The sequence below is a fragment of the Aplidium turbinatum genome, chromosome 9 (assembly GCF_918807975.1).
Source record: "Aplidium turbinatum chromosome 9, kaAplTurb1.1, whole genome shotgun sequence".
Taxonomy (NCBI): Eukaryota; Metazoa; Chordata; class Ascidiacea; order Aplousobranchia; family Polyclinidae; genus Aplidium; species Aplidium turbinatum.
The window spans coordinates 11,287,734-11,302,228 of NC_137480.1; the positions used below are offsets into that span (position 1 = coordinate 11,287,734).

Consider the following 14,495-nt stretch of genomic DNA (forward strand, 5'->3'; position numbering starts at 1 on the left):
AACAAAATCCCATATTTGTAGTGCTGTTACATTGTGGTAAACAGCAGTTTATTCCACCACATTAACGCTTAACTTGTGACATTATCAAGTTAAATAAACATAACTAAGACAATAAGTAGACTAATTGACCTTCAAAAAATGACATGCTTAAGATAATAAAGAATAAGAAATTACAACACAAAGGAATTTTTGGGAGTGACTATTTTGAGTGCCACAGATTGAAACATATCAACTTTTTGTTGTATCACTAAATAAAACAACTTTATACACTTTTTTATAATAAGTGTCAACTGAATTAGTTGATCAATCAATGTTTTTGGAAATGATGCTGGCTAAGTAGCATCTGCCAATTACGGTACTAAGTTCAAACCTACTTCAGCTTAAAGCTTTCACAAATATTTAGTAATTAAACCCTTCCATTATTAAGCTGCTGTATATACAGTACGGTACTTGGTACATTGAAACTTATGAACTTTAAAGATCACTACTTCAAACTATAAAGTAATCAATTCCTTAGTAATTTGAAAACTCACATCATATTTTAACTACTTGTAGTCATGCTACATATTAACTGTAACTAACATCCTAAACATTCTACATTAGTTAAAAACAGTCTGCAACCACAATATCATGCAGTTTCACCGTTGATAGTTAGCAATATGCCTGTATTTGCATACAGGCCCGTAACTAGGGGGGGCGCAGGGGGGGCGAACTGCAAAAATGTTGGCACCCCCTGGAAAAAATTATGTTAATTAGCTCTGTTCGCTGACTTTTCAGTTTTATACTCAATTTTCTTGTGTTATTTAATTGTAAACATTGTGTGTTTAAGGGTGTGGTAGAATGTTGTCTCTAAAACAAAGTTTGCCTAATTTTAAACGAAACTGCATTAAAAGAGCGAGTTTTGCCAATACCAAACATTCAAATATCTCAGCCAGGAATTAGCAACAAGAAAACATAGAGACTTAGCTTTATTACCGAAAAATGCCCTAGAAAACATGATCTTATCCTTTTGCTATGCCACCGGACAGCACCATTTTACAGGAATATTTATACCCACATGTTTGTTGAAAATGCTTTCAGAATGCACCAAATTCAAAGTAATTTTTCAAAATTTTCTGGGGGAGGCCCCCCAGACCCCCCGCTGCTGGGTGTCGCCTTTGGCGAAGACGCCGTCGGTCTTTGCCCGTCGGCCGTCAACCCCCACCCCCTTTCAAAATTCCTGGATACGCCACTGACTGTTTCTATGATAAACTAGTCTAATGTAAACGTTGTATTAGGCCTACGATTAATGTTCTTGCGTAAATAGGCTATACCCACATTGTGTACAAACGTCGTTTTCGTACATGATACGGTCGGTAAAAGTTGGGCCCCCTCTAGAATACTTTTTGCCCCCCCTGCTGCTCCAAGCTAGTTACGGGTCTGTTTGCATAGCCTACCTTCCAAGCAGATTCTGTGATTTGACCACAGTCTCTATATTAAAAACTTAAGACTAACTTAGTAGGATAATCTGGTAATAAGAAAAAATAGCCTAGGCCTATTTAGCGGTAATCTGCAAATAAGAATTTAGCCTACTTAAAGCTAAAACAACCTGCAGTTGACATTACTCGGCTAAGCCTGCCTATACTTTTGGCTACGAATTGCAAAAGTACCCAACTACCACTTGAGGCGCTGTCTCCAATGCTAAGACACTGCCTTGCATAGCAACGCCATTGAGCTTCCAGACTAGTAATATAGAGACTGTGCCTGACTCACGCTGCAGCCGACTGCAATGTCTGTTTCCGGTTGTCTACTTTACTTATGACTTAAGTTTGGTACTACCCATTACTCGAAATCGATCACTGGCTAGAGGCAATTATCGTAAAGTTTCTTGCCTGGAGAAACAACCGCAAGTGCGGGTGGCTGTAGTCGAACATGCAGGCTCTCGACTGCGAGCCCAACGCGCTAACCACTCGGCCACTGCTGCCGATGTGTATTTGTGATCATTCAAGTTAGAAAGTAAATCATCATAAATTTTTATTAATGCTAAGCTTGTTGAATCATTTTCACGAAAACCATGTTGAGCTGGGGTTAAAATATTATATTTGTCAATAAAATTCATCATCCGTTTATATACAAAAATTTCGAAAATTTTGGAAAAACTTGGCAATAAAGAAATTGGTCGCAAATCTGTAAAGTGTAAAGGTGAACTAACTTTTGGTACAGGTATTATTAGACTCTTTTTGAGTACATCAGGAAAGATTTCTTGCAAAACACATTTATTCAGTACTTTTGTTAAAAAAGGGCATATAATTACATTAACCATTTTGATAAATTTAGAAGGTATTTCAAAAATGCCTGAAGCTTTATTTGCTTTGAGGCTCCTTATAGCATCAGATACTTCTATCTCATTTATATCAGGAAAGCCAAAAGAAGAACATTTTCTGTTTAATATGAATGATTCAAAATTTACATTTGAATTTGGAATTTTAGCTGCCATTGAAGTTCCAATATTTGTGAAGTAATTATTTAATAAATTAATGAATTCAATAGAATCTGTTTTATAGCTTCTATCATTTATAGTCATAGTTGAAGGAAGCTTTTTATTATTCGAATTTCTTTTCCCCTCTATCATCTCATGAATGATATTGATAGAATGATGAGCTGTTGATTTCGATTTCCCCAATAGTTTATCACTTGCCAAGTTGCCTTTATGTTTGCTTTCATATTCACAAGCTATAGTTCGCTAGAAAGCCACTTTTTTCTGTTGAATTGTGTGGAAGTATAAGTTTCTTGCAGTTAGGCTACATAATTAACTTTTGATCGTGCAGTTTGTTTTTTAAGAAACAATTTATACTACCGTTCTTTTCTTCTCATTAATTGTCGTAGTTCGGTATCAAATTAGCAATTTGTTTGTTTGCATTTTTTTGACAATTGCTTTTTGACAACAGTAGTTGACAATTGCTCAGTTTTGATCTCAAGCCGTTCTTATTTAAGTCTATAACCGAGAACACCAGCTCCCACAAATATGTCCAACCAAACAAGCTCAACATTTTCTTTGCAAACTTTTGCATTCATGTTTTTTTTTGTCCGATTGGCTGGTAAAAAGGTATGAAAGAAAAAGGTTGCTGTCGGCTTCACAAACCAGCTCAATTGGCTGCAGGTGAGCTTAGCAGCTGGAGCCTCGTCAGGGTTCAAGCAGAAAGAATTAAAAAGCAATAAATATTTACATTTGCGACAAAATCCCGAAAGCGGTCGTTGCATTTGCTTTATTGCAATTATTGATTGATTCAAGCATATTTTCCAACATTATGTGGGTGGATTGGAGTAAGAAGCAGAGACAACAGAAAACATTCTTTCCATAATAACATTAAGCCTATTCAGTATTCACAGAGATGGAGAATGGAAAAGCAAGTGATAGCATAGGCTACAAAGCTATGTATAGGTCCTTGAAGTTTGAATGTTCAAGTACTCCAAACTAAAATGCGAGAATTTCCAAATAGCAATTTATTTAACTAGCGTTTTTTTCATCGCAAATCATAAAGGAAAATCAATTCCATTCTTTTTTAAAGATTATGCTACATGCAATACGCTACGTGGCTTTGCGTTCATCGGCTTATCACAAATCGCTCAGATAGTTCAGTTGGTCACTTCGTGAACGAAGAAGCTTCAAGATCAAGCGGCGCTGGTTCGACTCTCGGGATGTGCGCTTGACTTGAGCAAGTCTAAGGACTGCTTTCCATTTAGCGGTACCGAATGGATGGTATAGCCTCATTCCCAGGCAACAACACTTCAACAATCGGAAACTTCACTCTGTCAACCTCGGTAACCGGCTCTGCGTCAAAAGCCTCTGCAAATATGCAAAACTATACTAGAAATAACTTCTCAAGGCTTTGTCAATCCGAGGATAAAGATTCAAAACCAACCAACAACCCAAGCTAAAAAAAAAAATTTGCTTTGGAAGGAGAGTCAAGGATAGAAGATTTGGATGATGGAATTATTGCTGTTGTTTCGACAAAGAAAAATAAATTGAATTGAATTCTATCATTCCCTCTCAATTCCATCATAAACTTTTTGACATTGTATCAAAACATAGGCTACAGCATTTTTAAAATTGGCAAAGTTAAATCAAAGTTTCCGTTTGATAACGTTGCTTAAACTGAAATACCGCAACTAATTCATTAATTCATACCTCGCCAGTAGCATAGTTTCACTTCGGTTTATCTACAAATGGAGAAATCATCAAATTTGTAGATGAAAGATGAAATACCGAGGTGGACTGATAGTGCAGAGTAAGGCCAGCCAAACTTTTTGCAACATTGCTAAAAAGCAAAGTTTCACTTTATTTTGCATACGGTAAACAAATAAACAAGAAAAGCATATCGATTATGTACAAAGTATTTTTTAATATAAGCTGTCAGCCTGTCACCTAAATATAATAAACCTGAAACCAACATATCCACGAGGAAGTTATGGCTTTCATCTGCTGTTCAAAAAGAAAGACAAATTTAACTTAAGCAAGAGTCAAAATACAGATAACAAAACTGGAAGCTATACAGTTAACTACGGTAGGCTATGCCATGAGATCATCAAGTAGATATCATTTTGTTCAAACAACAACAAAAATGTTTCTAAGGCCAGCACTGTCGTTGTGGCAGGACCTTCCCAGGTGCCTCAGTGGAACAAACCGTTGTGAGAATACCAAATGGAGACAATTTGAAACACATTAAAAGGCTTGATTTTAAAACAGGCAGAAGCCATGGAGTGTCGAGAAAATCATAAGCATTTTCGCAAGTTTTCTGAATATTTTTGTACATGGCTTACAATCTATCACTGATATTTCTATAATAAAGCCTCGTTATGTGGCACAACAACTTTGTAAACAGTAGAAAGCTTGGTTGGCTGGCATAAACAGTTTTTAGGAAAATTGTCACAAAACAAAGCATCAAAGAAAGATTTCAATACTTTTGCAATGCCATTCAGTATCGCGGGCTACAGCTTTCTCCACCCTAGCTTAGCAGTGATTGTCATTGACACCGATAAAACTATTAGCAAAGTTGTCACAATAAGTCAAAACGGCAGAAAATTCGCAGCTCAAAATGCAGTAGGCATACTTGATTACCAACGATAAAAAACGCATAAATACAGTAAGGCCCCACTTTTCAAGTTAACCAAACGATCGACACTTATGAATAACATGCAACAGCGCTCGTGTAAATGAGGCATTTAAAACCCAAGCAAATGCAGATTATAGCTTCACAAAAAAATAAGAAAGCTAACTTAGCGCAAAAAAGACAAGCAACATGGAACTATAAAACAGAAACACGTTATTTCAACGTATTTTTTCATTCGTTTGTGATGGAAGCGTTTGCAGACAATAGAGTTGGATTTTTAAATTACTGTACAGAAGATCACTTTTCCATCATGCTTTCAACTTGTGCTGGCTATATTGTGTGGAACCAGATAGAAAAGAAAAATAACAAAAACTGCATCTGAATACTTTCCACAAAAGTGTTTTTTCGGTTTGCTGTTTAATCTATGATCTTGTTACATAGCCCGTCATGTCCACATCCTCTTGGATTGGCATGGGAGGGATTCGGAGGACATTTTCCTGAAAGAAACCACTGGTAAAGTTATTTTGTTGTTGGAAGGCAGGCATTCGAGTATCTGGAAGGTTCCGGAAAGGCTGTGGAGGATCAGAGTCCATACCAACCACACCAAGTATGTGTGTGATGAGGTCGTCAACGCATCTCCCAGACCGATTTGTTGCATGCTCAGCCAGTAAATCGTTGCTATCCAGGCTTGGGCCGAGGAGACTAGTGTTGAAGTTATCTGATGGATCGTATGGACCAACCTGCAAAAGATAGTCAAAGTTGTTTTTTTTTGTTTATTATCATGCCTAACAATCGAAACAAGAACACGTTTTGGTTTTAAACTTTTTTTTAAACTTTTGCATGTAAAATGAATGTTACGAAAAAGCATTAATCAATAGATCTATGTATCAAAGGAACCACTGTAAAATTTGGCATATATGAATAGTCCTAATCCAATGAAAATGATGACCAGTGCTTTATGCAAGGCCAATATAAAAAAAATTCAATAAACGGGTGATACGGAAATTTTAACAGCCCAATTCAGCTCAAAACGTATCGTCAGATAGTAGTTCAAGCAGAATCGATCTATTTGAAAGCGAGTCTGAGATCCTTTTTGAGACAAAGAAGAACGTGAAAATTTCAAATTGTTATTGCGTTGAATCGAAAGTTGATATTTATAACACAGAAGAGTAGATCTTGCTTGCAAACCTTGTCAAGAAGATACTTTGCTGCTCTCGGAATCATTGTAAGAGTGACAAGATTCTTGGAAATTGGAGTTTGAATTGACCAGTTTTGGCTAAATGATACTTTCAATTCCATCTGCAAACAATACGAATTGTTATCGTAATTGATACAGTGACAAGTAGGCTAGTAGTATATTGCAGCCTCAACAAAATATAAATACATCCATCAGTCTATAGGCTAGTTAGTGATTTCGATTTGGAGATATAATGCACCCAATGCAAAGTGATGTGCATACTGCATAGGCGTAGCTTATTGTAGCTACAGTACATAGATGATGGCAGCCTGAGTTTTAGAGTTTGAACACATAAAATATGCATAACCTAGGCTAAATAACACAGGCTATATCAATATAGCAACGTAATTCAACTATACAGCCTGCTAAAGGAACAGAAAAAGATACGACAATTTAACATGAAGGTAGACTCAATTGGTAATCGGTATTTTACCTCAGGAGGACTTCCACCGGCTTCAGAATATCTTTGAAGTTGATTGCAAAATTTTTGATAGTCAAACACTTTTACTTTCTTGTTTCTTTCTAACTTTTCTGGCGTTGTTCCTGTGGATTCTGGTCCAAAGTAGAAGGCCTGTTTCAAAGATAAAAAAGTATAAAATTTCGTTCTGTGAAAAGTGAAAAAACACTCTTGCATTGATAAAGGGATGAGTTATATTTTTAATAACGGTATCTCAAGAAATGGTCACTACCAATGTTTATTTTTTAAATCTGATTCTCCGTTTCAAGATATTTAGCCTAAAGATGCCCATTCCACGAGCACAGAGGTTGTTGGGTAGCAGAAGTAGTCTACATCAGCGAAAGTTGGTGTGATTGAAGAATTTTGTAATAAATTTAGCCGGTGACATTTTTCGGACGTTTACCAAACAGCCTATCTAACAAAACAAAACGATATATTTTGATGGCTTGACAATAGCACTGCTGCCTGCAGTCGATATTTTACAGCTACCGATATATCAAAAGAGCTACAATTTTTTGTAGGTTTACTAATCTTCGATGAATAAAAAAAAACATTTTCAAATGCTTCTTGGATACTAGATAGCATATTAATTTACTACAATATTGTATAATGATTATTCTCTTACTCTGCTTTGGCACAATCTTTGAGCATAGAAACAGCCATCTTCAGAATTATAGTACAGCACTAAACCTCTTTTTATATTGTTTAAAACATGATTTGTTAACTCGATTTGTTTCATACAGACAGCAAAGGGAGTGCAATCCACGAGTCCAATCTGAATTCAAATAAAATATAGGGAGTTAAGAGAAAACTATAGTCTGCGGTGTATTTGTAGGTTATAGTCTAACAGTCACGTGTGTTGCTTTATCAAGCACGGTAACCTACGTTATATGCTTTATGAAAGTGTCTCCAAACATATACGGTTTCTGCTCAATCGTGCAGAAGCAAAGTGGCCTACAAAATTGGCTAGAAAGTTATTTGATCAATGCTAAGTACGAAAGTACAACGACATTGAGTGCAACGACTTAACAGCACTTTTGGTATTTTTCGATGCAGTTTTTCTAACTACTTTGTTAAAGATCAAAATAATAACAGCTTTAGAATCAACTGTTGTAATTACAAATCTCGAAATGATTCGAGTTTGACTTTTACCTGCTGCAGAGACTCCGATCCAAACACGTTGCTGGGTAATTCGTGCTGAGCCACAGCAATCAATTGCAAGCTAGCATCTCCATAGTGAACTCGGCAGCCTGTTGGCTCAATCACGTGAGAAGCTAGCACATCCAGACCGCGATATTTTACATAAATTTCCATCTCGTGCGAGCCTGTAACAAACACAAATGATACCAACATGTTTGTGCAGTTGTTCTGATTTAAGATTGCAGTGATCTTTCGATGTCAAGATAAATTCTGCCTTTGTTCATATTTTTACGATTTGTTGACGTGGCTGACAGCAGAGTGGCAACGACAAGATTACGTGTTTTAATGGCGTGAATTAAGTAGCTACTAGCTATGCGTGATTTAAAATAATATTTTTGCTGATCGACCGTAGTGAAAGGTTGATCAGTGATGTGCTAGGAGGTTAAAATCAATCAAAAAGACTTACGAGGCGCCCGGTCGGGTGGCTGCAAAAAGCAAGGTTGTGGAACTTCCTTTGCTCCAAACTGCTGCTGGAAGTCTGGAACATCAAAGGTTTCTATTTGTCCGTTCATTATGTCACTGCCGTCCGGGGAGACCAACCCTTGATGAGGGTGAGGAATATCTATGGGTTGGGTTTTAAAAGCATCTTGCTGATATCCTTCGCCCGATGGGTTTCTCTCGGAAAAAAATGGTGCTGGTGGAGGTTTTATTGTCAGATGTGTCTGCAATAAAGCAAATTTGTATGTTACGTTATGTTTTTCCCATAGCCTATTCTGTTGGTTCTGTAATAAACTGAACATGGCTTGATGACAATAATGGAATAAGTTTACAAATTAAATACTGAAGTAAAAACGCACTTTTGTTTGGGAAAAAAGTTTATCTCTCGTAAAACTCTTTATCAAGGAGTTATTCAAATAAGACTATTGACAAGCATGCAACTGACACAGTAATTACAGCAGCCTAATTAGACTGTGTATAAACAATCAACTGTCTCACTAACCTCTTGCAGGCCTATTGGTGAATAAGGAAGCGCTGGTTGAGGTGAGTTGTGATTGTCAATGGTCAAGCAGCCTGTGATGATAAAACTTGTTGAAACATTTTCAACTAGGCTATCAAGATTTAAAAGCAACCAATTTATAATCAAGACCATTATTTTCTGACATTCTTCAAGCCTTCCTTGGGATACATTATGATTACACAATCGAAATCGTTTCTTTCAATGACAAATTTTTCGTTCAAACTGTCGAGATATTATCAAATAAGAAAAGTAGGCTATTTCTATGGGTAGCTCTGGAATTAATGTTGTTAAAGTAATGGGCCACTTCTCGTTTTTATCATTACTTTGAGTTCACAAATAAGATTAAAATTGTCAATAGAATGTTACCCAATTGAAAAGCGGGATCTGTTGATTGCTGCATCTGTTCAGCCATGCATGACGACTGAGCTCCACCATTCGCTGCGGTATATGGTGACAAAGCATGATTGTTCTCGGCGGCCATGTTGGCGTCATGACCATGAAACTCCATGTAATCGTTTGGCTCAGCAGCTGTAAGAAAAACAAAATTGTATTACTAGGCTACTGCGCATATCTAATCAATTGTTAAAAGAATTTTACGACCCAGTGTTTACGGTGAAAAAAAAGAGTTGGGCCCGGTACAAAGCATATATCTCCTTCATTCTAATGGAAAGACAAGGCATTTAAAAAAGTATATGTCTGTAAAAAACCGAAGCAAAATAGTAAATATGCACACAATCTACTGCTCTCAAATTAGGCCTTTTCAAAATAACAGAGCCAGTGCTCTCTTTATGAAAGCCTCTCCACGATAAAAGACATCTTTGACAAAAAATAAGAACCTCGAGTTTTCACTTAGGCTATTCAAGGCCACTTAAAACTTTTTAGATCCCGAAAATGATCCCGGCCCAAGACTACAGATAATATTCTGCAACAGCACAAACCAAACTGTTAGAAATGTGTGAACTGTGCAATTGTAATTGGTTTGATTTGTCAAGCATGTCGAATGTTAATGGCCAAATAACATTGGTGGAATATTTAAATATCTGATAAATTTTGATTGTTCATATGATGAGGTAATGGCTGACTTTGGAACTTTTGCTCATAAAAAAAATGACCAACGCTTTCAGGAACCCAGCATGCACATGCACATGCGTTTGTGATGTCTCATTTACATATAGGTTTGTGATTAATTGGTTCCTCAAAAATCCTATATTTCACTATCAGTAGGTCAAGCGTTGGTTTTTTGTCATGCTTTTACGACAATGTTTCAACCAGTTTTGTATTTCTTGAGATTGGCCAGTCGAGTAAGACTGGTCAAAATCGTGCGAATCCAAACTTAAAATATTGCATGCTGAATTGTTTTATGACCCTCACTCATCAAATGTGTGTCATCAAATGTGTGTGCATTTATGGTAACAAAATCAAACGGATGTTTCTTACAAAGACCACTTCAAGTTGCAATTGTCAACAGAGAAAAATATGCTTTGCCTCCAGGAAGACAATGGTCGTATAGTCAACGCAAACAAATTTTTTAAGTTAAAGTGGTTTTACAGAACCAGAAATGTCACAAAATCATTTTCATCCGCGTGGTGGCTACATTGGTCCAATTTCAATGAAGTTTCGAATCAGATCTGATTTAGTTTCATTTTCTCATCTCTCTAGAGAAATGAATTGTGTTTTGTTTTTGGGTCCATTTGCACCAAAAAACAAACTACGTCCACCTACTTACAAAATTTTTGAACTGTAATGTTACACGCAATCAACAGAGCGTTTGATAAAATTTTCTCAATGAGAACTTGAAATTTTTATTGTTGTACATTTCAATCTTAGCCCACATACTGTAAAATTATAAAAGAAACCTTCATTTTCAAATTAAACGCAAATAAAATATATTTCAAAGAAAATCAATTCTTACATATCGGAGAGTGGTGAATTGGATTGATTGGAGAACCTCTTCTGCATGATGTTCTTGGAAAGATCTCGGTTTCTTGAACTAAACGTAAAAGATCCTTATAAATCTGTCATTGTTCTTAATTTCAATCTTAATTGAGAGAAATTAAAACGCAACCTAAACGTTCCGGGTAAGCAACGTGTGGTAAAAGTCTAAAAACTTCTTTGAAAATACATTAAAAAACAGAGTTATATGTGAAGGGCTCCTTTTAGAAGAAACCCTTTTGTAACGTATCCTTAGTCTGTAGTACAGAAGTCAAAGTCCTATCTAAATAACAAACTTACATTTATCTTGCTCCGGGAGCAGTTGGTATACGCGGTAAGGCTCGTTTCCTTCCAAGTTGCTGCGTTCCTTCATTTCCTTGATGTCCGGTAACTTATTCAGGGCACACCGCAACCTTGTTTTCCAAGTGGCTGCCTCGATTTTGTCCCCTTCTCGGTATTTTCCACGATGTTCTGCCCAAGCCTACAAAAAGATTTTGAGTTTTATCATTTTTGTTGTAACAGGCTGTTAATTTTTGCTGCAGTAGACAAAAGCTATTGATTTTAAGGATCCCGGTGGTAGTTGTCATCAAGTCTCCCGAATTGTGTATTTATGCAAAACAGGCTGTGCTAAAATCGCAGCATGACTCGAAAAACAGACCGAAAAGCTATAAAACCACAAACACTAAAAACTAATCTTTTGACTGGTGAATACTTAGAACCATCAAGAAAAATCAGAGAAAAGCGCATTTAATTTTTGTACAATGGTAACTGTAAACAATAAATCTTAAAATTAAAACCTTTATTCGTTTGAAATTGCATGCACGATGATAGTATAGAATGTGCTTCGGGCAATTGGTGTTTGTTTAAGTCAAACACTCATCACCATATAATAGCGTATCTGTTAATCAGGAGTTCTTCCTTAATCGCAAGAAGCGTTACTCAATGTATGATTCCGATTGCCTATTGAAGCCTGCGCTGTGGTGTGTTTTTCTCTGGAGAGAAAAGCCGCTGAAATCCCCGGCGAGCGAACGGCCGTTTCTCACTCGGGTATTTCCACCTGGCAAATTTCCCACATTGTAATAGTATGGTGCAAAGAAGCGATATTTACTGATTAGTTGTGACTGCGACTGAAGCATAGCTCGATTCTCTTTTGACAAAATGAAATTGATAGCCAACTACCAAGCAGGTACTTTTTCTGGACTGGGAAAAAGTTCAGCTTCGTTGATGGTTTAAATTTAAACACTAGCCACATACGAGTTATCGGGATTGACATGTTTCCTAAAACAATAAGTTACGAAACTTAACGAAGCATTGCAAAAAATGATTTTGACAAACTTTTATGATTATCTGGTTCCATTGTCTAGCAATAGCAATGCATTATATCAAAGCGAAGACTGTTTAGAAATGTTTTTGAACAGTGAAAAAGCTTGCGGTGATTTATCAGAAACAAATCAATTGCATAGTAAGCTACTTTTTTGAAGTCAAAAGATTGGACTCGTAAAAAAGGTATGCTACAGGTTTATCACAAAAGTTCAAGCCTTTGTGAATTCGGCGTGGTAAAAGAACAGACCCTCGGCCCTAGAGGCTCACACGATGAAGAAAATCATAAAAGTAAACCAAAAGCTCTTGTGCTTCCGCTCCATTCAATGCAATTGCACCAGATAAATCAGGACTTTTAGAAGGAAATTGTCTCGGCTATAGTGCAGTGACTTTGTATCAATCGAGACGTGACACAGCCTTTTACGCTGACATCACAAAAAACTGATCGAAACTCCGAAATGACTAGAAGTTGGCGCATCAACAACATTGTTATTAGTATGCGACTAAACTGCCTAACTTCCTGTCACGAAATGACGTAGATTGTGCACTCCAATGTGCAAAAACGTCTGTGAATTTCTCTCGAATTGTCACGTTTGGCAACGGAGATATCTGGGACTTGTGATCACGCTACAGACAAAAATACGAACCGAAAATCCATCCCACCAGGAAAAACATATCAACAATAAAACACAAACACTTAAAAATATTACACTTAGCAATTAGGCTGCCGTTAAACCTGTGATGTAGCTAAAAAGAAATTTTTAGTGGGGAAAAAGCGATTGTTGGGGGGGGGGGCAAATATTTTAATATTTGAAATGAGTTTCTTTCAATGTAACCTATTAATTAATTATTTGATATTTCAACACAATGAGTTTGTTAAAACGACGTTAACTATTTCTGCACTGAAAGCAATGCAATTAATGTCAAAATACCGATACAGGCCCGCAACTTGTTTTTCTTATCTCATATAAAAAAAATTTCAAGATCCAATAAAAGTTAATTGATAACGAACCTTAAAAATCTTGCTGTCTTCTTCTTTCCAGTTATTTTTTCCGGCATGCTTCCATGGAATTCGAAAAATGGTTCGGGAGGCATTTTCCCATCTCAAGCCAGGAATCTCCCCGCTGTCAATCATATCAACCAACCAATAGCGAAGTCGTTTTGGCGGTTCGGCTTTGCTTGTGCTGGCATTGGTAGAAGACGGAGCAGGAAACGGCGGAGAATCGGGTTTCGGCGATGAAACACCGTTTGGACGAGGAGAGGTTACCATAAGTTTACTCTGGAAAGCTGCGTGGAAATTTACATTTCCCGAAGTCATTGCGTTTTCTACAGTGTTGTATCCCAAAACTTCGGTTTTCATCATATTTAAGAATGCAAAATTATAAAAATGAAAACCGGAAGGCACTATCTCTGTAACGGAATAACTCAAAGATGAGAAAACAAACACAATAATCGGAAAAAATATTTTCAAAATGCAATGTACTGTAAATCATTACATAATGTGAGAATATGACTACAGTATAATCTATAATAATCTAATCTCTAATGCATGGTCAAAAACGATTGCAGTTTTTCCTTTTTAACCGTGATATATTCCATATTGTTGCTTGCCTTTGTGTGCTTATGGACAGCAAAGCATAAATCAGTTCACACAAATTGACACCATGCCGAATAGGTACAGTAAATTATCTTGCCATAATAAGAAACTACTTCGGTGAGCAGTTTAGAAATTGAGAGTGACGTACAACTTTGGAAAGGATATCTTTTATCAGCTGTGAGCCTGCGGCTTGCGTTTTTAGTCAATAGGCTAGGCTACACTTTGAAAAGTTATGACTAAATGAATAGACCGACTAAAGAACTGAACTTATGTTTCGTAAAAATATAAAAACTTAAGGCGTTGATTTCTGATTTACCAACGTCTGGCTAGGTATCAAACTAGGTCGCGCAAAAGTTGCTGTGATGTCGAAATGTCACATTTACTACTTCATTCAACACATAACTGTCGTCTGCTACCAAACGCTATTCTGACTGAGATGATAAATTCAGTACACTTACTACTTTGCCTAGCACAAAAACACCGAAGTTAGCAAATATAGACTACGTGAAAACCCTTCATGCTGCAAAGCCACAGGTTATATCACGTTCGTTGAAGAGTTGGCCTATGTAAAAATACTACCACGTAGTGAGCTATATACCATTTTAGTGACTTCATTTCCGGTTTATTTTATAAAAAAAATAGAGAAGGAAGCTCAGCCTCTTGAATAGGAAGCAACGTGAAAACCTGTCAACAAATACACTCAA

The 14,495-nt window shown here is 36.7% G+C and overlaps 1 protein-coding gene across 1 annotated transcript; it reads right to left on the reverse strand.

Annotated features, from left to right (window-relative positions):
• Window positions 1-4,299: 4,299 nt before the first annotated feature.
• LOC145777151 (interferon regulatory factor 8-like) lies at window positions 4,300-13,600 on the reverse strand. The gene is made up of 11 exons (XM_082588454.1): window positions 13,207-13,600; window positions 11,175-11,355; window positions 10,855-10,932; window positions 9,309-9,470; window positions 8,925-8,995; window positions 8,391-8,646; window positions 7,937-8,109; window positions 7,410-7,559; window positions 6,761-6,898; window positions 6,279-6,389; window positions 4,300-5,830 (listed from the first exon to the last, which is right to left on the reverse strand). Exons 1-11 carry the CDS (start codon window positions 13,555-13,557, stop codon window positions 5,513-5,515), a joined length of 1,989 nt encoding a protein of 662 aa, XP_082444580.1. The 5' UTR covers window positions 13,558-13,600; the 3' UTR covers window positions 4,300-5,512.
• Window positions 13,601-14,495: the final 895 nt, after the last annotated feature.